The sequence below is a fragment of the Molothrus aeneus genome, chromosome Z (assembly GCF_037042795.1).
Source record: "Molothrus aeneus isolate 106 chromosome Z, BPBGC_Maene_1.0, whole genome shotgun sequence".
Lineage (NCBI taxonomy): Eukaryota > Metazoa > Chordata > Aves > Passeriformes > Icteridae > Molothrus > Molothrus aeneus.
The window spans coordinates 42,420,683-42,445,355 of record NC_089680.1 but is presented as its reverse complement, the minus strand read 5'-3'; the positions used below and the strand labels follow the sequence as shown (position 1 = coordinate 42,445,355).

At 38.5% G+C, this 24,673-nt stretch overlaps 1 protein-coding gene across 1 annotated transcript in view; it reads right to left on the bottom strand.

The window, feature by feature from the left end:
- ECPAS (Ecm29 proteasome adaptor and scaffold) overlaps positions 1-24,673 on the bottom strand; it is a 58,823-nt gene that overhangs the window by 27,119 nt on the left and 7,031 nt on the right. The window contains exons 2-21 of the mRNA XM_066569731.1: positions 24,000-24,130; positions 20,364-20,480; positions 18,697-18,815; positions 17,447-17,599; positions 15,227-15,395; positions 14,615-14,754; positions 13,344-13,425; positions 12,980-13,099; positions 12,724-12,809; positions 12,382-12,460; positions 11,249-11,298; positions 10,625-10,691; positions 10,394-10,516; positions 9,206-9,309; positions 7,982-8,105; positions 5,930-6,010; positions 4,988-5,222; positions 4,355-4,446; positions 2,491-2,625; positions 348-513 (exon numbers count right to left, since the gene is read on the bottom strand). Of these exons, the coding sequence (XP_066425828.1) occupies positions 348-513; positions 2,491-2,625; positions 4,355-4,446; positions 4,988-5,222; positions 5,930-6,010; positions 7,982-8,105; positions 9,206-9,309; positions 10,394-10,516; positions 10,625-10,691; positions 11,249-11,298; positions 12,382-12,460; positions 12,724-12,809; positions 12,980-13,099; positions 13,344-13,425; positions 14,615-14,754; positions 15,227-15,395; positions 17,447-17,599; positions 18,697-18,815; positions 20,364-20,480; positions 24,000-24,130 (2,373 nt within the window). The remainder of the gene's footprint in view (positions 1-347; positions 514-2,490; positions 2,626-4,354; positions 4,447-4,987; positions 5,223-5,929; positions 6,011-7,981; positions 8,106-9,205; positions 9,310-10,393; positions 10,517-10,624; positions 10,692-11,248; positions 11,299-12,381; positions 12,461-12,723; positions 12,810-12,979; positions 13,100-13,343; positions 13,426-14,614; positions 14,755-15,226; positions 15,396-17,446; positions 17,600-18,696; positions 18,816-20,363; positions 20,481-23,999; positions 24,131-24,673) is intronic.

Below are 24,673 nucleotides of genomic sequence, written 5' to 3'. Positions count from 1 at the left end.
TGTACTTTACCCATGCAAGAAGCAAAGCATTAATCTCCTCTACAGTTGATAGGAAGGATTATGTTAGAAAAAAATGGGAGTGAAAGGAGACATTGAGAGGAATCTAGGCAATAATATCACTCCTGATTGTGCTCTGTTGGTTTGCAAGTTACAAAGTCCACCTAGGTTTTGCTGAAATGTCCATACATCTAATCAGATTATATTCTTACAAGCTGTAAATTCTATCACAAAAATTGAATTCAACATTACTCTGTCTATGGGCTGAGCATCTCAGAAAAATACTCAGCCTGGGGTGGACTAAAAAAAACAACTGTTACAATGCAGCAAAGTCTTAGGCAGGAAGTTACCTATTGTCTCTGTTGTCGACTTTATAAGTTGTTCTTGTTCCGGCATGACTGAAGTGTTTGGCTGTTCTATGTCATGTAGCTCCATTGTTCTGATTTTCCCTTTGGCCAAGTACCTTCCTACTGTAAATCCCAAAGCCAACAAGGATCCATGTTGGACCTCCGGGCTCTACAGACAATACCAACAGTGCAAAAAATCTCATTTTCAAAGTAAGTAACACTTTGCACAAAGCACTGATTTAAAAACACATATGGACAAGCCAGAAAGTGCCCTGAAAAATGCAGAGCTCTAACACATAATAGAACAATAGAGAGTTTGATATTGTTAGTGCTCTCTGATGGATGGAGTTCTTTAAGATTCGTTAACAAAACTTAAAAAAGATCTAGGAGGCAGATTAGACAGATTAGAAATTTATCACCAGCACTCACATTCCTAAAGACACCCTTTGGTAGCTAGACTTAAAAAAAAAACCCAAACTACATTGTCTCTGCTTAAAAACCAGACTGTATTCAGACTAGGGGACAAAATGTACTCTGGTAAAAAGCAGTCCAGGGTAATCACTCTACATCTGCTCTACATGGCTAAGAATGAGTTCGGACCTGGCCTATGCTGAAGGCAGTGCTTCTATAGCTTGGGAGGCCACAAATCGTGAAATCTAATCAACACAAGTAAATGTCAAGAATACCAGTTTCTCCAATGCTGATTTGGTGCTGGAACTGTTTAATGACCATGTTTATTCCTGTAACTGAATTCTAGCAAAAGGATTTTGTGGAGAAACAAGGCTGTGAGACTCAAATGCTACCTAACTGGAAAAAAAAAAACCAAAGGGAGGGGTGCAGGAGCTTAAGCTTGGATTAGCTCATACCTCTTGTTTCTTAACACTACAAATGTTGCACCAGTGCAATTGTGGTGCACAACAGGATCCTCAACCTAGCCTGGCCACCAGGAACTGTTCCTTGATCTGGTCTCACTGCAGCAAGCCAGCAGAAGATGGATCCTTCCTCTATCTCCACTTTAGTTATCCATTCCCACTGCAGTCCTTACTGAGACACTAGGATCACCACCACTCCTAGGTGTACAAATTCAAGTGGTTTTGTACAGTAGCAGCAAGTCAGAGCTCTACCTGACTCAGACTCACAAAGGCATGGGAACACCCTGCTTTTTTTTTCTTTCATGGTTCACATGGGTGAGTGGGGCTGAAAGCAGTGGGGGGTTGGGGCCCATCTACACTGACTTCATGACTGCAGGAGCTGTGCCCTACACAAAACTGAGCAATGAGATGGCTTCGGCTCACACGCAGAGCTTTCACAGATTCAAAATAAATTATGTTTGCTAACTACAACATCAAGCAATCAGCACTTCTCGTCAGCCTGTTACCTGCAATGTTACCTTTAAGTCCATTAGAGAGACCGATACAAAACCATTTTGGGGAAACAGAACCTGGAAATACTACCGCTTTCCGTCCCATGCAGGATTCAAGACACACCAGCACAGAAACCAGACCAATTTGTTTTCAGGATTCCTTTTCCATGCTTGCAGTGGCAAAATGGAGGAATAAGGATAAAGGGAGGCAAAAGGAGCTGCTGGAGAAGGGAAGACAGGTAAACCCAGCATATACAGACACAGCTGTGGAGGCCTGCTGAGCAGTCCATGCGGGGCAAGAGAGAAGAAGGCATAGCCCTAACACAGCACAAGATCCTGAGGTGGTGAGGACCCAGTAGGTGACTATGGCTCAGGAGGGAAGAGCTGCACATTTAACAAATTAAAAATTTTCTTGACTCTGTGAGTGCTCAGGAAAAAGGAACAGGTAAACAGTTTGAAGTAGGTAGTGTGATCCATTACCACTCAATGGGATGTGGCTATTTAGCTGGCTAAAACTGGTTAAATACATGATGGTGCTTTGCTTGGGATGTGCCTCCATGAAATCCTCCTACTGACCTTAACAGCTTCAGGTATTAATTTATTGAAAGATCTATTGCACTCACCTACAACAAAAATCCTTTCTCACCATCCAACTGGAAGCCAGTTAGTTAATTTTACACCCAGATTAAGGTTAATACATCCTGGACACATGGTGAGATTCAAATATCCTACCAGTTACATGACATGAGAAAAAACAAGAAGCAGACAAAGGAAGGTAGTTACATGGCTGTCTTTTGTCATCTTGATCAGCTGCTCCAAGGATGCCCTAAGCTCATCTCCAGACATGGTAGACAGCACTACAGAATAAAACAGGGCTGCAAGCTCACGCATTTCCTCTTTGTTAGTGTTCATCAAGTTCTGTGGGAATTTAAAAAAAAAAAGCAAGCCATAAAATATAGAAGCAGCTTCTTACCCAGTCTGTTCATAAAGACCTTCAATATACAAAGACAATTGTCATGGAGATACATAAACAGTTCTTAATTCAAAAAGCACACTTTAAACCAAGAGCATTATCACTTAATAAGAAACATAGTCCTCAATTCAACAAAGCATTCATTACACACTGAGCGCTTTGGTGAAAGAAGACCGCTAGTCATAACAGGGCCACCCACCAGTTCTGTGTCAAAACCATGCACATCGAATTCTTGGCTGAGTTTTGTCTTTAGCTAAGAGCTCCCAGGTTTTGCATTCATACTGTGCTAAAAAAACCCATACCCTAAATCACTACTCTTTCCCTGAGCTGCTGGAGGCTACCATGCCCTTCTTATTAATCAAAGGGAATTTCAAAGCCTCAAGAGGGTTAACCATTCAAATGCAACAAAAAAAAAGTGTCAGGAAATCACAGTTCTAAAAGCAAAATTACCCAATTTGAGATCTTGTATTGTCCAAATAAGTTATTAAAATTTAAATTTTGGAAGCTTTGGGTAATTTGTTAAGACATAACCTTACCTCTACCAGCAATTTGATGTATAATGCAACACACTCCCATGAAAAATTCATACCCAAATCTTTGAGTGCTTTGGGCTACCACAAAGAAACCAAAATGAGCCCACTCAAACAAACAAGAAATAATCCTTCAGGGTCATGAAATGTATTGTTAACTTCAACATAGCATCAGATCATATATCTGACTTCTAACAAACCCCTCAAACTGTTTGTTTCATTTGACAAGGGAAAACCACATGAAATACGATTTACAACACTATTTCTGAAACTCAGTACTATCAATAACTACCTCTAGAAGCTTAATTCTGCAAATGGACACTAGGCCAAGGTAAAGAAAAGTTTCCTACAAATGATGAGGAATACTGAAAAGGGCAATGTTTTTAAGTGTTCTCCTGGGCAATTCATACCTGCACGTAAATGAGAAGTAATAACCTGCATACAGCGCAATGCAGCACAGATATCATGAGGAGAAACTATTAGAACACATTCTAATGTTTTTTAATATTTGACTAAGTATTTGTTTCTGCCAGATTGCCCCAGTGAAAGCAATGGCAACCTGTAAGACCTTCAAAATTCCTAGGTGTTTGAGGCAAATAATGAAAAAGCAGAGAGGTGCCTGAGGAAAGAAGCCAGAGAATACAGATTTCCCTTTGGCTTATTCCCAAGCAGACTCCAATGTAAGGGTTTTTTTTTTTGTCTGGGGTTAATAAATAGAAAAAAAACATCTCCAGAGGAAGGTCCCTGAAACAACTAGGGATGTAACTAATCTCATAATCCAAGAAGTCATTCACATCTTCCCACTGAAAACATTCACTCTGTCAAAATGTGCAGAATGTTGTCTTCAGTTCTCTTCTGCAGAGAAAAAAATGGATGACTATACCTAGGCTAGCTGACAGACTACCTAGAACGTGTAAGTGAATGAACGAAAACAGTAATGTAGAAGAACCAAAAAATAATTTTCCCCATCCTGGCACATCAACATTTCATGAGGTGCTGACTATGAGTAGAAATACCAGATTTCAAATCAAATGCATGTTTGGAAATAATACTCTGTTTCATCATGGGAAATGTGCCAGATTTTACTAATGCCAAATTCCATCCATCCCCCAGAAAAACACCAAAAAAGGGGTTTTCACAATACCTTAATCCAATCCATTTTGTCTACAAATCTGGCAGCTAGTTTTTCTGGATACACTGAAACAACTTCTAGAAGACAATACATGACTGGCAAACCTAAACAATGATTAAAGAATGAGGTTATTAAATAGCTCTAGTATTTACAACAATGTAACATTCAGTGCTAAAAAGAGGTAAAGAAGTATCAGGCATTTCAGGCATTTATTTGTAAATCACTAGTAATAACAAACAATACAGAATAATAAGGTATATTTCTCAGACATATTAGGATTCTAATAAAAGCAAACAGTCTAGTAGCAAATAGTTCAAAATGCATTCAAATTTTAGACTACACTTGTGGTAGATAGGCTATTATCAGAGTGAGGAAGATACAACATTCTCTGGTGAAGAAGCTGTTATATACAATGGCTTCACAATTTTACACAATTTATTTTATTATGTCAACTGATGCTACAATTTTACAGTTATGATTTCTCCCACCTACAAAACAGCACAGAAGAAAACAAGTTTAAATGAAATAGTATATAGTCTGTGTTTCAACTCTATGATTGCTGAAGCCAAGTTCAAAAAACAAGACAACTCATTTCTAGTAGAAGACGCTTATTTCTTCAGGATACTGCTGCACACAGTTTCTTACCTCCAACACCAGCTAAGAGCTGCTGAAGAAGGCCAATATATATATGTACAGGGTTGGTTTCTGCACTTTTTGAAGAGGAGGAGGAGGAGGAAGAGAAAGGTAAGTGGTTGCCAGACATGAGGTTTCTGATGTAACGTCCAATGGCTGGAGCATGATCTTGCATATCTGCCAAGCTCTGTGAGGTTGGCACCACACCGGCACTGTGAGCAAGACACATCCGCAGATAGAGAACTATCTAAGTAGAGAAGATAAAAAACATAGGATCCTGAATGCATAAGCACTTGAAAAACCATGCAGGAAACAAAAGAGCAGAGAATATGCTGTACTCAGTGCAGCCAAAATGGATTTTTTTTTCTTTTATCAAATATAGGCAGAAAAGTTAGCATAGAGACAGGAACAAATATAAAGTGTAACAAATCTTAGGATCACTTGCCTTACAATCCTACATCACTTCCTAAAGATTAAATCATATGCAGACTTTTGGTTTATCACCAGCTGATGTAATTCCTTGCAGGAGTTCTGTACTCTATACCAATTTGGCATGTGTACAAATGCAACCCAACACATTGCTAATAGAAATCTCACTTCCCATCTCAGTTTGTTTCTACAGATCACTGGATCCTGGGATTCTGTTAGGAAAAATGTCCCAAGGAACATAATGGGACCTCTGCACTCAGAGATGCCTCTGTCTGTATCTAATGCTCCTCCATTAGAGACGCTGCAGAAAGCAATGGAGCAACCCTCTTGTGAACATTTTCCCAAATCCCCCATGACAATCTTGCTCGGACTGCCATTTAAGGACAAAGGATGGACAGTTAATCCCAACGTGTGTTTCAAAGAATTTTACAATGTAGGGTGACTTATGATACCTGTTAGCTTCTTACACTGTCCTCTAGATTAATAGTGGTACACATACCCGAGGAAGTAAAACCAGACAATTACCTCTCCAAATGTGGCAGGATTAAAAGGTAACGCTGCAGTTCCAGTCATATATTTAGCTGGAGTTTTCATTCGGTGAGTGGCCTAAACAACAGAATACATTAAGAGTGGACCATTCAGCCCCATAATAACAGAGATGTTGGAAAGCTCAGTGAAATTTTGCTGATGTGAGTGTGTTAATCCTCCACTTAACAACTAAAAATGTGTAACAGCTCTGTAATAAAAAGGGCACAGTGTACTTGATAATACCAGTTCCATCTACTTTACACTAATTCAGAAAGTGAAAACTCTGAATGCATAAGAGAGAATATCAGGGGAGGCTGAAGGAGTACAACATTTTTTCTTCCTTTCAGGAAACAAAGAAGCACTTAAGAATTTAAAAGTAAAGTACCTCACAAACTTCCAAACTCTGAGCCTCCCCCCTGAGAGGCAGCCAGAAAGCTTTAAAATGGCAGCTCTGTCAGGAGAGGCTGCAGAGCAGCCATGCTTCCCCAGTACTGGGAGGTGGGTGCCCTGTGCTGTGCCAGCCAAGTCTGGGGAGCCTCTCAGACTGAGAGAGACTCAGAGGATCTCTCTACTTGCTATGTGGAAGGCTGCAGCAGCAAGCGAGCAACTCCTATCCATGTAAATGTTAGCTTTCACAAGCAGAAATATGCCAGCAGAAAAACATCCAAGCAGGAGGTTTTAAGTGACAGCCACTGCAAATGTTGCAGAAAAGCAGTATGTATGTATTAAACAGGCAACGTGCACATCAATGTGCATGTCAGTCAGGCAGCCTTGTACCTGAGTAAACACACAAAGCAATCACAGAAGAGAATGACCCTTAACATGCCATGATCTTTTGCAATGCTAATTTTAATGACATAAAGAATTATTAAAGAAAATCTGATTTAGTGAACAGACAGTGACTCCCTTGAGGAATGGTTTCCCACCCATACCCAGCAGACGGGATCCTACTCTTTCATGTGTATTTTTTTTTTAAAAGGAGAGAAGGATCATACTAAATCATTCATTTTTCATCTCAGCCAATTGTGTCAAGTAATGCATACAAACTTCTCAAGCATCTCCAAACGTCACAGATTATGGATAGTATGTGAAAAATCACACTTTGAGATAACTAAACAAATAATTATACTTCTAGAATTTTTTATACATCTTCAGGACACAAAGATCTGAAAAGTGCTCAAAAACATTTTAATTCCCCCATGATTGAGGGACTCTTGCTTTTGTCACTAGTGATTGAACTACACTGATCCATAATTATTTAGTGACATTATGAATGTTAAGGAAAACTTTAAAACTAACTACAGGACAACAGAATTTAAGAGTGTTATCTAAAACTGAATCTTGGTTTCCTAGTTTTTTTATATCTACTTAAGTAATCAGCATTCTGGACAAAAAAGCAAGTTTTCTGACAGCTTCAAATACTTCAGAGTATTAGTAGAGTACAACACCACCAGAGCACATATTTCACAAGAAATCTCTCAGGTGTAAGCATTCTGCTATCACAGATCTCATGCTAAATCACATGTTCTTCAAAATTACATACTTCTGACATTTTTTAAAAGGTAAGCTATCATAAGAAAAAATATTGTCAGTGACTCTCCACATCTCCTTTACTGCTTATAAGCCTAATACAGCTACTATACACAGAGGTGTGTAACATAGAAAATATTTTAGCCAAATAAAAAGTAGTCTTCTTACACCTTCAGGAACTGTGTTTGTAAAACATGTTGGATTATAACCCTTGAGAACTGGATTCCTCATTCCACATAACAACTGCACAAATTGCAAGAAAGCAAAACATTCCCTTTATTAAAAGATCTGTCTCGCTACTTAACACTTGGATCTCTTGCAATCACTGCCAGCAGAAAGTGATGATGAGTGGTAATCTTGGCAATGAAATACTATGCATGGTCCTTACTTTGATTTTCACTAATTTTATTCCTTGGGGCAGCTGTAGGAAGCAGACACAGGGAAGGCAAGACCACACCTATCCCATGCCTGAGTATCACATATCTATTTGTCATTTATACTGTGTCAGAAGCACTGTACCTTGTCTTGAATGTAATGGACCATTTCAGGGAAGGAAGGCATCTGCTTCCCAGAACTCTCCTTTTCATTTTTTCCAGAAAATGTTCTCAGTACTCGCTGGGCTTCTCCATGTACCTCCTCCCGCCTTTCAGAAGAAAAGATGAGAAACAGACATTATTTGCACAGAACAAAAAGCCTTTAATGAGCAATACAATATGTTGGGAAGCTGGGGGAGAGAGAACAGTTTTTAAATGAGATGTGGGGTTTTTTTTGTTTTTGGTTTGTTTTTTTTTTTTTTTTTTGAAAGAAAGATCTTCCACTACAACTTTTAATATTTGTTTATTTTAGAGACAGGAAAGAAAAAGGGATAGTACTGAGTGCTCTCTGCAAAACTGTCTGGATGAGCTCACTTCTATCCCTCCTACATCCTTCTAGGTTTCACCACCAGTTTCTGGTTCCCACATCCTGGTTTTCCTATCTGCTACTTCTCCCTATCATTTCCTATAGTCAAGCTTCAGCTGCCACCTACTAGGTTTATCATTATCTACTTAACAATAGATAAAAACTCCTGAAACAGTGCTGACACTGCAATGACAGAGTTGGTTGTTGCAGCTAATCTGCTTAGCTTTCCTTAGTTACACAATAGCTGCTTTCATCAAAATTTTAGTAATTAAAGTAAGTTGGGGAAAAAACCCCACAACTTACACTGCAGTAACAGAAAACTGCAGAGGAAATGATTACTGTAATTTAAGGAGTCACCTACTCTCCAGCAGAGTGGCAACTCTCAAAACCACATGCTCAACTCTCTGCAAATACAATCTAAAAATAGACTGACAGAATTTGACAGGAAAAATAACTTCTAGACACTGTAAAAGTGATTTCAGTTAATGCATTTTTACTTTTGCAATTGCAACTGATCATTAGAATGAAATGTTTTAGTGACTGCAGTTCATCTGAAACAAGAAAAACAATCTCAAGACAGTCACTGAGTAACAGTTCTCCATGAGACTGCTGAGAAGTTTGATTTCCAAATTACCATATTTAATTTTCTTCACGTTATTTATGTGTAAACTTATGAACACACAGATACATGTATTCATACTTAATGCAAATATATGTATATTATACTGAATGTATATACATGTATGTACACGTATATGCATGTAGACACATATATATACACATATACACAAACATACATAAGTATATATGTGAGAAAATACTCTATAAAGGAAAACAACTTACGGGTCTCCTGCAGCTAACAGGAGTAAGTATCTGGAAGGGATATGATCTGGAGGGAACACTGTGCTAGCAAATTTTACGGCCACTTGACGTACTTGAACTTCAGGCTTAAAGGGAAAAATACAAACATATGGTTGAGTCTTAAATGACAGCAGTAATGACTTTCACTCACCACTTGTACGTCATCAGTCTTTTTTTTTGACCTCTGGTACCAACATGATTCAAAGTTTAGTGATTTTGAGACACTACTCATGCTTACAGTTCATTTAGCACAAGACAGGGCAAAGAAAAGCAAACTTCTCATATATACACAGGTGGGGAATTAAATATTTAATTAAACACATAGACGCTTCAGGGAATCATACTAATTCTTGAAAAACTGAACTGCTCCATCCAGGCAGTTTTGAAATGAAACTGACATATATCATCTTGCCACAGAAAACAGAGCTATGCTTAGGAAAGGTGGGAAAGAAATACCAGTTTATGGTGGTGATTGTGTCTGTAAGGTACACATTGTCTCAAAAAGGTACTGCCTGGAAATTTAGAGCCCTTGAGCAAAGGAGATGTCAGCATGAAAATTATCTCTTATACTAGAAATACATACAACCTTCGCAGTCAGACTGGGTACTCATGCAAACACAGAGTATACAACACTCATTCCTTCTGAAAATCCAGACTTCTGGTGTATTCTGAACACAAACAAGGTACTAAAAATATGAGTAAGTCAAGTCTCATTTAGTGTCTCAAGGCTAAGCTCCTGGAGAGGTCCACAGATGCCTTATGTCACATATCACACAGCCTGCTGAAACCCCACTTAGCAGTGAATGATCCTTTCTACCAAACTCTCCATGTCCCACAGTGTTTCAGAAGACTGTCCCTGAAGCATTTACTTCTTGAAGTTTTCTACGGAGAAGACTATGAGAAACATACAATGCAATTGTAATGGGTTTGGTTTTTTGCTAAACAGAACACAAATAGAAAACTGCAGTATTACCTTCCTTGCCCTCACTGAGCCATGTTAAAAATATTTTATCTGAGCATACACACCCTGCCTTCTCCCAGACAGGCCAGTTCATTCAGTAAGAAAAGAAAGATCTGATCCAGAATTATCTAACGGGAAGTGTCAGGAAACAGGAAGACAATTAATCACTTTTTTTTTAAGGTATGTGATTTCGACTCCACTGAAAATACCTTTATTAAATAAGAAGCTACAAGAGCTTCCATCAGGGTACGCTGGGCTCCTTCCAAGTTACTATATGCTCCAACCATCATAGACAACGCCTCTTGAATGGCAAGCCTAGTATCAGCATCTTCCTGCAGTAAAAAAACAAAGAGTTTTCACTTTACAGTGTATAGTGTCAAGAATCTAGCAAAATCAGAAGAAAACAATAATGATTTCCCCAAAGCCCCATCAGCACCCACCTTGCATAGGGCTTCAAAAAACTGCTGTACCAGTGCTATATCCTTGGTAAAAAGCTGAGGCATTCGGCTGAAACAAGACATTTTAATCCATGAAGCTTTTGTTTTATTAAATTGAAATGCTTCACACTTCATTGGTCTTCCCCTCATTCCAAATTTTAAGTGTCAAATAATTAGAGCCAGCACAGACAATTTGCTCTATCTTAGCCATATCCACCATAAAGCAGCACATTCTCCCTCCCTTAACACAGTTTGGAAAGTGAGACATTTTATGGACAACCACTTGGATCACCAGCACATGACTGAACATACCACTTGTCTAGCTTCGTGCACTCTAGTCTTTGCTGTACATTCCTTAAATTTGTATTTCTGGCAATCCAGAATGCAGAATCATTTCTTAAATTCTGTGCATAATTCATGAGCTGCCATTAATCACTGCTAGAGAAGCTATCAGCTGAAAACATATTTCTTTTTACATCTCTGAAGTTGTCACAAGAAGAACACTTCTCTGCACTGTGCACTCAACTGCAAAATTGGTAGGTGGAATAAAACTTGCTGCTGATAAATTAACTGGTTACTCTGGAGAAGTTGTTCAATGTTCCATTGTTTAAATGATGTTTCAGTTACCTGGAGAGCTTTCCAACTGCTGAATATGCCATTGATAGCAGTTTTGAATCCTTGAATAACAAAACAATAAACAGAATTTAGCAAAACCAGAAATACACACTGGTATATCTTTTATAAATAAACATTTACTTTAAATCCTGTCTTAAAATTGCTCAAGCAAGCTTTCATGGAAAAAGAATCCTAAAATATAAAGTATTTCTATCCAAGAATAAAAACATATAGAAACAAAGGGAGCACACTTTTGTCTAAGAAACAGAGAAACTGCAAATTGTGGCAAAATGCAAATCTCTCTTCTGGTCTCAGCTAACCACATTTTAGTTCAAGAGAAACAAGTAAGGAGATTCAGTGAGGATATGAAACAGTAGCAAAGGGGCAGAAACCACTGGCTCTGAACAGCAGCTGTAAACAAAGGAAGCTGTTTGCAAAACGCATCCTGTGGATGACCAATACAGCACATTTATACACAGGGGCTTACTTCCTCTTTTTTCATTCCCTTCTCTATGGCAGGGTGTCCCATGCATTCAAATGCCAACTCAGGCCAGAAGGTCACATTCAAAGGTCAAACAAAGCAGCAAGAAGCTCAAAGCTGCAGAAAAGGTGATCTGCAACATCTGCCCTTTCTACGGTACATGTAGGGGTATCATGGAGAATTTGACTTTTGAAATGGCCCTGGAAACACCTCATCAGGGCAGACTGGTATTTGCAGTTCTCTTTGGTAAAACCCTTCTCACAGTAAAACTATCCCTGGATAAATAAGATGGAATGTATAATAAGCAGGCCTATACAGATGCTTAACACAATGGGATTAACATCCAGAGTTGAGGTCCTTGTGTGCTCCAGAGTAAGGGCAGCTAGATACTACTTTGATTTCTCTCTTTATATTACTAACACTATTATTTTCTATAGATTTTGCAATTGGTGCCCAAGTACATATTTTGCAGTGTTACATAAATAAAACAGTTTTACTATATAGCATTTTAAAATATCTGCTTCTCTTGCGACAAAAATTCTTAAAAGGTATTCTCCAGCAACCTCTCAAACACACAAAAAGATACATCAGTTCCCATCATAAATAAATTTAACTTTTTCTTGTATTCACATGAAGAATTATAGTAAAAAATTTTTCATCTTACCTCTTTGTATTCATTGATCAGCTTTGTAAGTCCATTTAAAAGCATTGGACCTAAGGGCTTTATTTTACTCTCCGGACAACTGCAATTAGAGAAACCAACAAAATATTATCTTTTGCATCCCTGAAAAGGTTCTTCTCTAGTATCACTTCTCTCGACTATGTTAAGATCAGATATTACAACTTACTGTGTGCAAGCACAGACACACTGAGCTTTCTAGATTAAGTAAAAAAAAAAACCCTACTTGCCCTGCGTTTTAGTACTCATTGGTTCAGTTATATCTTTATGGAACAAAGTGGCTTCTAGGCAAATGCTAAGAAACACTATGCTCTCTGAACTACTTACATGATACAAATATGATGTACAAACTGCAAAGACAGACTTCTCAGTTTTGCATTTGTGTTTGCACCGAAGAGTCCATCATACACCACCTGACAAAAAGGAAGGAGCAGATTACAGTGTCTGGCTTCACTTTCAAAGATTTTCATTCCCCCTCTTATTTAAACACTGTCATCAGTAACAATGCTTCCTAACTCTATGTATTGGAGGAACTGTATCATCAAACTTATTAGGAAGTGTAGCTTTGGAAAATAAGCATCACCTGAATGTTAGCTGGGAACATTTCTGCAGCTTGACGGGATCGTAGAAGATGAGGAACTATCTTTAATTTAACACGGGTGCTGACTGACTCTCGTTTCATTTCTGGTTTCAGCACAGATCCCTGTCAGAAACAGAGATTAAACAGTGCATCTCTGGACAATAGTAAATTACTTTCTGCTGCAAATCAGAACACACTGGCACAGAGAAAAAAATTATTCAAATAGCATAAATATTCAGTGAAAGCAGCTATCAAAGGAAGTGATAGATTAAAGAAATACAAATATGTTTTTTACTTTTAAAGTAAGACAACTAATATTACTTCTTCAGCAATTAAGAAGATAGACAACTCTGGAGGAAAATCTTACCTCCTTGGTTTTCAGTGGTATATCCCCAAGATATACTTTATACATTTTGTTGATAATAGCAGGATTGTTCCAGTCAATTAAACTGAAGGAAAAAACCATATTGAACAAAAACACGTTATGATTCTGACCTTTGACTACTTCTTAAAATACAGCATTTTGCATCATATTCATATCAGTCCCAAAATTTACATAGAACTTCACAGTTTGACTTCTGACCTCTTTTCCCACATCCACATAATATATACTCATAAAGAATGCGAACTAATTACACTTTAACAATTTCTGACAACATGATAGCAAGAAATTTGTTAGAAACTTACATGCTCCCTACTCTGCTACTGAAACAAGACATACAGACCATGGTAATCTACCAATTGAATATCAATCAGTAATCTGTGAAACAGCATACATTGCTTATAAAAGACATTTAACATTACATATTGTACACACAGTTATTTTTCTCTCTGGACATCTTTCTCATTAGAAGAAAAGATAAGACAAGAAGGAGAGACCAGCTTTCTTAATCATGCTTCATCATTTAATAGAATCATCTCCCCTGTCACGACTGAGCCACCTGAACAGACTTCAGCTGCAGAAAGTTTCACATGAAAAATCTGACTCCATGTTAAATACTTCTACAGAAGCCACCTACATATTTCAAAGATGGCCATATCTTGCTCCAGCCTCCTACATGAGCCAGCAAATCTCCCATTGTCAATGTCTCAGCAAACAGTATCAACAGCCATTACTCTGGCCTCTTGATGAGTTAAAGACAGAAGCATTTTATTTTAGATGATGAGGAGGGGCGAACTGCAGGTGAGCAGAAGCTTCACTAATAACTGACAACAGTGTTTGCCAAACTTTCTGGACTATGATCCATTTCACAATTAGTCTCTTTACTCTCCTAATAAATTAAATGCAAGTATACTTTTCTGGGAATCATTTACTAAAGCCTTATTGACAACTGATAATCCACAGGGGGCAATGTGGAAACCACCACTATTTTTTATGATTTGGTAAGAAAATGGCTCAGAAGTGATACCAAAAATGATCAAACCCACACAGCTAAAGCTGTCAGCTCTGGAGACAAGCGACATTTCCAGCTGCAAAACTGCAAACCACATCATTCCCAGCCCAGTGGGAAGACATGGCAGCTTCACAGATATACAGGCCTTCCTCACCTCCAGCACAGTCTCTCTGGAGCACTACATTCATTGCAATAGCTGTTTCAGGAATACTAACACCATATTTTCCAACCATCCAGACCTTACCTTTGCTTACTCTTTAGTTCAAGGTCTGCTGCAGTGGCAACACTGTGTCTTGTATCACTGGAGGCTACAACCAGGTGTATAACAGCTTCAAGTTCGGGCACTTGCTCAGCCTCAATGAACTTCACTATCCCCAGCTTACACTGTTCAACACCAGGGAAAAGCAGGGTTACTGACAAGAAAGCGGATGTTACAATAACTGTAGCACCTCAGCTGTCTCAAATCACAGCTTCTGCTTGCTTAAGGAGAAGTTCACATGCTCTCCCTCTCTTAGCTTGCCTCCGGTCAAAGTCATCTGCACCAAGTACTAGCATCACCATTATGGGATACTCTGTTACCACTGCTGAAAAGGGATCCTTCCGAAGACACTGTTGCAACCTTTCCGAGTAAAACACAAGAGTAGGCTGCAGTCATGGCTGCTTCCCAATCACCTTCCTCCCTGGCTAAATTCCTTAAGGCATCATGCAAATTTCCTTAGTAAATTCCCTCAGGACAACTAAAGACCTGGTCAGAATCAGTTACATATTTTCCCTCCAGCTTTGCATTCCTCCATCTGCAACTGTCCCATTAACATACCCACAATTCAGCACAGACCAGCCCCACAGTTCTAAATACCTGTTCTAGCAGCTCTGGTGTCCATGGACTATCTCCAATAACCCTTTTGGCTGCATAAAAGCTCATCCCTGGAGGTGGCTGAGGGATTCCAGGACCTCCCACGCTACTTGATGAAGACCCCTGGGCCGAGGGCATGTTTTGTCGACTTTGAGATTCATTCAATACAAACCTAAGCAGGCAGGGAAAGATTTTTATTAGAGCCTTTTCCAATCCACATTACCAGCTGAATTAGATTCTGGAATTGAGAAAGACACATAACTTGTCCAACTTGATTATTTTTCTCTAATTAATCCCATGACTCTAACATAAGATAGAATTTGAGGCTCTGCTGCCAATTATCCCCACATATTCTGCAAGAGCCATAACAATGTCATTGTAAATGAAAACTTCATTTAGGAAAGGGAAGGGCCCACCAGCATTTCCAGAAAGAGTCCTTAGCTTACAAACCAGAAAAAATTATTTATTTTGTATTAGAAGTAAATACTCATGCTGTACTACATGAAACTCATGTTAAAAGCTCCAATAACATTTGTATGATTTCTATAAAAAATGCAAACCTGACAAGGGAAACAGTGAAGCATATGCAACACAAGTGGCAGGAAATATCCTGATGTAAAATAATAAATAAATGAGATACTGTCTTGGAAAATGGCAGTTTTAATACTGGGGAGAGAAGGAAAGCAAAAATAAAAAGAAGTTTATGAAGCTTGTTCTTTCGTAAGACTGGCTAGCCCAGTTGCCCTGTGCTCACCTTCATGCTTTTATAAAAGCCACGCCACTGCTCCATGTATCCTTGGAAGACAGCCAAATGGCCTCAAAATTGCACTGCAGAGACCAGCAAGAATTCTTTTGCCCCAGCCAGCCTCCCATTTTGCATTCAGCACACAGGCAACAAAAAGGTGAACAATCTCAATAATAGGAATTAATTCCAAGTCTCATTAGTTAAAACTTTAAACACTTTATTCTGAGCTTTAAACCCTACAGTTAAGCTTTCTGGTTGCTTTACTGCAGCAAACTGGTAAGGCTACTGGACAATGATGGACCAAGTTCTAACAAGCATAAATTAGCTGTGAACCACTGCAAACAGCTTGACCCTAGGGAGCAAGACTTCAAGAGACAGACAACTAGGGCCACAAGCTAACTCAAGAAACTCTCTAGCACCTTCTAGAAAGAAAATTAAAACCTTCACCTTCTACTTTGAGTGTCTCTGAGTGTTTTGTCAGAGGTCTCTTTCAAACTAAATGATTCTGTGATTTAAAAACTCATGCTTGGCCAGAGTATTAAAGTGTGGAAGTGAATGAAGTCTCACTGGAAAGCCAATGATTCATCTGCTGAAGCTACAGCCATGGATGAAGCTAAGGGCAATTAACCTGAGCCAACTGAAGAGTGTGAATCATGAGCAGAAGAACAGGCATTTGAAACTCTGTGCTGCAAGATTCTGTATATTCAAATGAAAGGGAAGTGGCCCCCTAATTATCTGATGAAAAGCATGGCCCTCAACAAATGGACATGGAGAAAGACCATGTGCTTGCTATTTTAAATTCATTCCTTCAGGTTAATCCACTCAGGTGAGCAAGAAATATGAGCTCAAATAGATCATACTGGCACCAATCCTACGAGACTTTTATTACCAGGAAAAAAATAGAAACACGTTCATCCATCAAAACTATTTCTATTTTTTTTCCAAAGCAAAAGTTCCCCTAGCAATACAAAGACACAAAAAATCCCTAAAAAACAGTTAGTGGGAAAAACATTTTGAGAAAGTATTGATTTTAGACACTAGAAAGTTCCTAACAAGCAGCGATCAGTAAATTCAAGTTGTTCTGTACATTCTTCTTGCTTTCAAAAACAGTGTTCACACTAAGACAACATCACTGCAGTTTGAACATTTTTCACCAGAAGACAGACAGGAGACCAATCATGTTCAAAGGTTCAACTCTGGAAAGCACAAATTTTTAGAGATTATTCTTGCTTATGATCTCAGAACAATAAGCCTTAAAACTCAGCTGCAGAAAGATGGGCACACATTTTTGTCAGGCTTCTCTTTGAAATGGTTGGCTATCTGGTTCTTACAATTATCAACTTCTTTTGTACTTTTCTACTGATTTCATTTGAGCCAGGAAGTAACAGCACACTTTAAATGTGTTTTCAAGGGTGTAGTTTGTACTGTTTCACACATAAAGAACACATCAATGCTAGAGAAGACTGGTATCAACTCACCCATAAGGCATAAGAAGAACATCCAACATAAAGTCCAAAAGCAGCTGTACAGTCTTTGGTTTTTCAGCAAGATTAAACGGAGAAGCTGCTGCTTTCAGTGGTTCAGCAGGGTATTTCATGTGAAAAAGGGTTGGTATTAGAAGATGCATTAGGCTGAAAAACAATTATATTTACTGCAACCATTTAAAAAAACCACACCTGTTTACTTATAACATACAAGAGAGAAACCTTTTACAACAAACCCGTTCCTTAATAGCAAAAAAAAGAAAATCTTAACAGAAGTTGAATATATTCACAACCCAGTGGCTTCTATTTACCACCTAATGTACTTAAAAATGGAAAGCAGAAGATAAATTAGGATTTGTCCTTAAAATGGAATATATGTGTCTGCATGCATGCAGACACCTGGAGAGATAAAGTCACTGTCTTTGTCCAGATTTTTGAGTTTCACAATTACGCCACAAAATACAGTATAGGGCTGTCTCATCCTTAAGACCCACTGGCAAATGTCTAGCAGTACAGCCGGATTTTCCAAAGCTCTCTTCACTCATGTACTTGCCTTTTCAACAGAGAAAAAAAACGCTTCAAGTATTTTCACATTAATCTCATGAATGGAACAAGATTTTACTCAAGACCTTTCAATAATGTAATTTAAACATATTTTTACACCATTACAGTATATAGATTGAATGAAGACATGATTTTAATGACATTTTGCAATATCCACACAGTTGAAACTCATCTGAGTGTAGGTAAGAACTAGAACCACCCATAGAGATTCTAAGTATACAGCAGGTCCCAACGCTCTTTTTTTCACATATTACAACTTAGTTAGAACTCCTACTTACTCGAAACACTACCTCTCAATTTAGAATGGCCAATCTGAGACATCTAGCACTGCTCCTACAGCTGGTCAGAGGGCATCTACTGAAGGTGTGGCCTTAAGCTGGAAACCAGAACTTGATGAAGATGCATGGGGGATATGGACAGACATTTCACTTCCACCATAACACAGACCTCTTATCATATAGGGAGTCTGCTGCTGCAGATTCTGTGTATTATTACAGCTTTAGACTGTAGCAATTTCTTGTACCACTCAAATAACTGATTTACTGATCCAAATTGTACATGGCAAGAACATCCTAAGTCATGAAGACAGCACTAAGGAAAAGAAATCTTTTAACAACTAATATAAATTATTTCAGTAAACCAATATCAACAAAATTCACTCCAAGACTAAGAAGTCATACCTGTCTTGTTGTGGCTGAGGTTTCCCTTCCATTGCAGTGAGAAGGGTTGGAGCCAATTCACATTGTTTTTCCACAGGCAGACGGGGGTATCCCATCTTAACATAAATTATGGTAAAATTCTAAAGGGGTAGAAAAAGCACATAGTATTGCAGCAATGGAAAAGAAGTATGTGTTCCTTAAACTCTTGTTGTATGTTCTGTTACATAATTGGGTATTGGAAACGACATATGTTTTGCAAGACCAATTTCTTAAGTCTAAGACTTATCAGATTGACAACCATTATAGTGGACACTCAGCAAGGACTAGTCAGAGCAGGTCTTGCTGGGCCTCTGCTTTAAAAGGTGGAAAAAAAACAATGAAAAAAGCTCTCTCTGGTTTGTCTTTTTCACTGTAAAATTTCACCAAAAGCAGCTGCAACTAAGCAACAGCTTAAAATAAAGCAAATGAAATGATCTCTCTTACCTATTTCTGAAATAAAATAGAATACAAATATTGAATAAATAAAAAGTCAGCAGCATAGACAAAATTTCTCTTAAAAGCATTTTCTAAATCACCTCATTTAAAAGCAGCAAATGCAGTTAAAGAGTCCAATGACAGGACAGCACAGCAGAGCAGTACTGAATACTGGACTATGCTGTTCATCTAAATCCAGCCAAGAACCGCAGAGGCAAGACTTGTATTCCACGACCTGGCTGAAAGCAGTGCCAAAGAGGAGTGTTGTAGTACACTACATTACTTTGTAGATGACACTTGAGTCAAAATGCTATGAAGCCTTATGATGCAAAGGAATATGCATTGCTGAGATATATGAATGAAAACATCTTTTGACAAGTACAGCCAAATACAGAGTTTGTCAGGTAAGTCTCTAACAAGACGGTTTGTTTTGCTCTACAAGACATATGCACACCAGGAGTCTTGGTCATTTCTAAAAAGTGAATTCCAGATATGCTACTTGCTGAGGACAACCTAAGACTACTTTTATGTATGTCACTGAGTTTAAAGTCTAAATATTTCTCCATACATTTCTAAGATGTCATATTTTTAATTTATACTACACACAGGACTTAACAGTAAAACGTTACAAAGTACAAAGTTTCCCTATGATTTAATCACTTTTGTTTCACGATGATGATTTGCAACAGACCTATCAAAGCTTAAATGTAAACTGTCTCATAGTTTTGGAAAAAACATTATAAAACTATTTTCTCTTTTTTAAATTAGATTGAATGAAATAATCTGTGAAAGTTTCACAATCTATAAAATAACATTTTTTTCATCTTGCTCAGCTAAAGTCCTGACCCTAAAAGCACATAAAAATACAGGTCTTCATGAGTTCAAAGAGATAAAGATGTTTTAAGTAAAACTCTGATCCTGCAGATATCAGGATAAGGATTGGTAGCTGCTTGCAAAATGCAGCTTTTACCAATGAACAGACCCTTTACATGAAATATCAAGAGTAACTGTCTAATTTGAACAGCAAAATGCTTTATGAAACCAAGTTTCACCCACACCAGACTATAAAACTGAATATTAAAAAAGCTCTTAAAACATCAACCTCATAACAATTACATATTTGCTAGGAAAACTGACAGAGCTAAATACAGGAGCTTTAAAGAATATTCTGCTTGCTAAAGTAAAGCAGCAAACAGTCTTGGAAGAACACTTACAGTGACAAATGACACTGCAGAAGGATCTTGATACTGAACTAGCAGCGTCTCTACCGGAAGCTGAATTTTTGGTCGACTTTTGATGCGCTTATTCAGATGAACCAGCAGCTCCATGACCTGACAGGAAGGAAAAAAAGTAAACAAACTTGAAAGAGCCACCATTAATGTTGCTAATTTGGGGTCCAATCATCAACCATAATCCATTAGGCAGGCTTAGTATAAGCAAACCAGGCCTGATCTAACTGATTATTTAATTTGTAAGAAATCAGCAGCCATCATTTATATTATTTTGAAACCATGCCACTGTTAAGACGAACGCAAAAGTCCCAAACCACACCACAATCAATAACATCCATCAACAGAAATAAAAGAAAGGATTACTGAAGATGACCAGTTCTCTCCACAGTTTGGTTACTATCTGTCAAAACTGTCTCTAGCTTGGAAATCTGCACTCCTGCTCTATACTGAGCTGCAGAATAACTCCAATTCACAAAGCAGGCAAAAAAAAATATCCCCACCCATACATAATACAGTTACCAAATAAGTGTACGAGAACTGTTTGGACTAGAACATTACAGAACTGAAATCTTTCAAACAAGAAGAGAAGCCAACAGGGGTGCTGTGAATGTCAGGCAGAAGCAATGTACACTCCTGCCTGGGCAGGGAGAGCTCCAGCAGCAATGCCAATAGGAACAGGCAGATGCTCGAGGGGAATGACCCCAGACTCCGACAGACTGCAAAGCAAAACTGGGGCCAGAGTGTGTAGAAACAAGGGAGGTGCACTGTGGTATTCCCTCACAATGAAGACTATCAAGCAGTGAAGTTCGGACCCAGATGGTTTGAACAGTCTTTATTCTCAGAAGTTTTCCAAGACCCATCTTGATAAAACCTTCACCTTCATCCTGAACTGAACTTGTAATGGACTGTTCTAAATAGATTGGTCTGGAGACCTTCTAAAGTCCTGAATTATCCCATGATTCTACAATCCCATTAGGTAGTTTCTTAGCATCACCAAAGTGCCAATTGTAAATCTCCTGAAGGAGGTATCGTAACTGAATGAAGAAAATTGAAAAACTACAATTTCTACTCTGGAACCATTATCCATTCTGAGAAATCACACTGAACATCTGCATGTTGCTTACAAACTTCATAAGGTTCTCAAAAGAGGTGGTGCAAAAAAATGTAAGTGACATTAGATGAAGTCAATTCAGTTCCGGCAAAACCAGTCAGAGCCAGTTCTAGATTCATGTTGACTTCAAACAATTCAAGCCAAAAAGACAAGATGTCCTGTGTTTTCAAGGGATCATTGCCTTGGTCATAATATGCTGTCACTGAAGCCCATAATGGAAACTGCAGAACCATATGGATGCTGAGCTGCATATGAGCAGCCTCTTAGACACCATCTTTACATCCACTCCATGACTAGGTCTTAAACAAAATAATGTCCAGCTATAATCCAGAGAAACTGCAGAGCTGACTGCAAACATGTGATCAAAACTTTGTTTATCAGAGAGAAACTAACAGACTAAGTAACACTGACAGCTTCCAAATTTTGCTGCTGTAAATTTATTGCAACAGTTACAAATTCATACTATTTTAGAGAGGAAAAAAAACCTGTCTACACAGATCTCTCTGAGAAAGGGTAGAACTCAATAAACTACTTGGAACTATACTCAGAACTCAAGAAAAATGTTCAAATGATCAAGAGCTATAATTGCTTGTATTATAATCATCTGGTGAAAATGAAAATCAAGAGTTTAAACACCTAAAAGAAAGAAGAAATGCATTCTATTTCATTATTCACTCTAATGTAAAAACTATTAACAGCTACCACTACAATACAGCCTTAAATACGCTTGTGATTTCAAGAGGCCTCTTAAAATTTAATTTTCAAAAGACTAGTCCTCCCCCTTTCCTGAATCTTCCAACACTCCCAAATAACTGACAATAGATTTCAGGTTAGAGAGAAAAGATCATACAAAAATACCCTAGGAAATTTCACCAGCTGGTTAAATGCCTTTCTTCACAGTTTCAAGTACACATGGTAAGCAGGTATTCAGAACACCCCATCTGAGTTGGAGTATCTGTCTTTCAGCACAGTGGAATGGTATGACATCCATGGATCCATGACAAAGTCTCTGGTGTTGAGATGAACCCGAGGTGTTAGAAAGTCTCTTTTTCCCAGCCCCAAGACCGAAGAAGAAGACAGGGTTCCTTGGCTCTCATTCTCAAGGTTGTTTACTTTCTCTTATATAACACACTCTTTCTCCGACCCGCTGAGGTCTGTCTGGCAGGTCAGGTTCAGGCACACTGACTGCCCTCATGGCAGTGTTATCTTTTTATGCTAAAAACTACGTGTACTTTATTTACAATAATTTTCCAATACCTATCACCTATGTTAGACAGTCTGTCTCTACTCTAAACCAAGCAGAAGATGGAGGCTAAGAAGAAACCGGAGGAAGGACAGGACATGCCCAAATCCCTCCATCTTGCCTCCAGAACCCCCATTATAAAACCCCAAAATTGTCCATTTTCACCCGGTGAAAAATTCACTATCATTCTATTCAAACTCTTGTGGCTTATAACTCTTCACAAAAATTGGTAATTGTTTCCATGGTTAAAATCAAAGGCACAGGTATCTTTGACTCCGTGCCAAGGTCTCTGAGCTCCCTGCCAGGGTCTCGAGTCCTCCAAGGCAGTCAGAGGAACATCCTGGATTTCGACAGATCCACTTTCATGTAATCACTCTTAGAGACATGTTTTGCGCAGAACTTTGAGAAAAAACTATGCTTCAGTAACATGCAGGTTCTGAAATCTGCTTATAAATGCAGTGACAGTATGATCATTTCCCTATTTCTACAAGACAGAGGGACTTATGAAAAACTTCTTTTCCACCACTAACCCCTACACTTCATCTGCACTCTACTCTAAAACATTCCACTCCACTCCTATTACCAGACCTAAAACCTAATGTAGGAAACTGAATTCCCCTGAAACTGAATGCTGATAGTTACATATTAAATTCCACCTCTAAAACTGCTTGGTCCTTCCTCCTTATGCCTGGTTACAGGCAAAAATCCAACAGTTTTGGTACATATTAAGTAAGGTATCTGAATAAATTTTGTGATAAAGCCATCTTATGCACCATGGAACTGATTTTTTTCAGGTAGGTATGACAGTTCATCTTCAAAATTACTTGGTTCTTGCTCTTATTCCAGTTATCAGTCAAGTGAATGACATCAATGAGTATGGCTTCATGGTATTTTGTGCACAGAAGGCAGCTTGCTTCACATGTGCCCTAAGTCAGGTGGAAGCACAGCAGCCCTGGAAGCCAAGGCAACTGTCCCTATGGCAGCAAGCCTTGATCCCAAGCTAACTCGGAGCTAGCTGGCCTCAAGTGGAAAAAAATACAGCCTCCACACATCTGCAAAACCCGTGCTGACACAAGCACTAACTGTTTTGTTTAAGCTCTAACAGGTGTAATGAACCAATTCTCTATTACGGTAATGATAAAATTTCCTCAAAGAGTAATTTTCTCAACAGAGAACATCCAAGCATAGCAAATCATGATACATCATAGGCATTTCCTTCTCCCTGATCAGGACAATATATCTTTATGGTAAATTGAACCCTTACCTTTTTGCGAACTCCTTCCTGTGTGCTGGACAGCTTGAGGAGAACAGGGGGTAGGAATTTGGAAATAATGTTCTGTAACTGCTCATCTGTTTCTGCATGGCCAAGACGTAAGAACACGCGCTCCAGCTGATCTGCAATTAATTAAAGAAAGAAAAAAGAAAAAGAGAAACTGGTTGAAACGCAACATTTCTGTAGCACGAAAACTTTTTCTGAACATCCCCTAATGGACTTAAAAGAAATGCTGTACAATGTCATTAGAGTACTTATATCTCAAAAGCACTCATCACAGATTTTTAACACAAGAAAACAATTCATGGTAGAATCCAGCCCGATGGCTTCTAGTACTAGCCTTCACAAGCACAGAGAGACCTCTCCTAGCAAAGACAAAAACAATTAAGGCTGCCTTTGCATGTACAGTCCACACACCAGAAAACACAAGAAACAATTTAGTGAAAAATCAGTTTTTTTGAACCTTGAGACAACTGTACCAGGGTAAATTTGATATGCATAAGTTAGGGTTACAGGAGTATTCATACAACATCTTGACACAGGCTAACCTGTCCACTGGGGCACTTAGGTCTCCCAGAAAATCTGAACAAATGTTGGCTGAGCCAGTTACTTGTTTGTTATAAGTAGCTGATTTGTTTTCAAAAACACAGCACTATCATCAATAG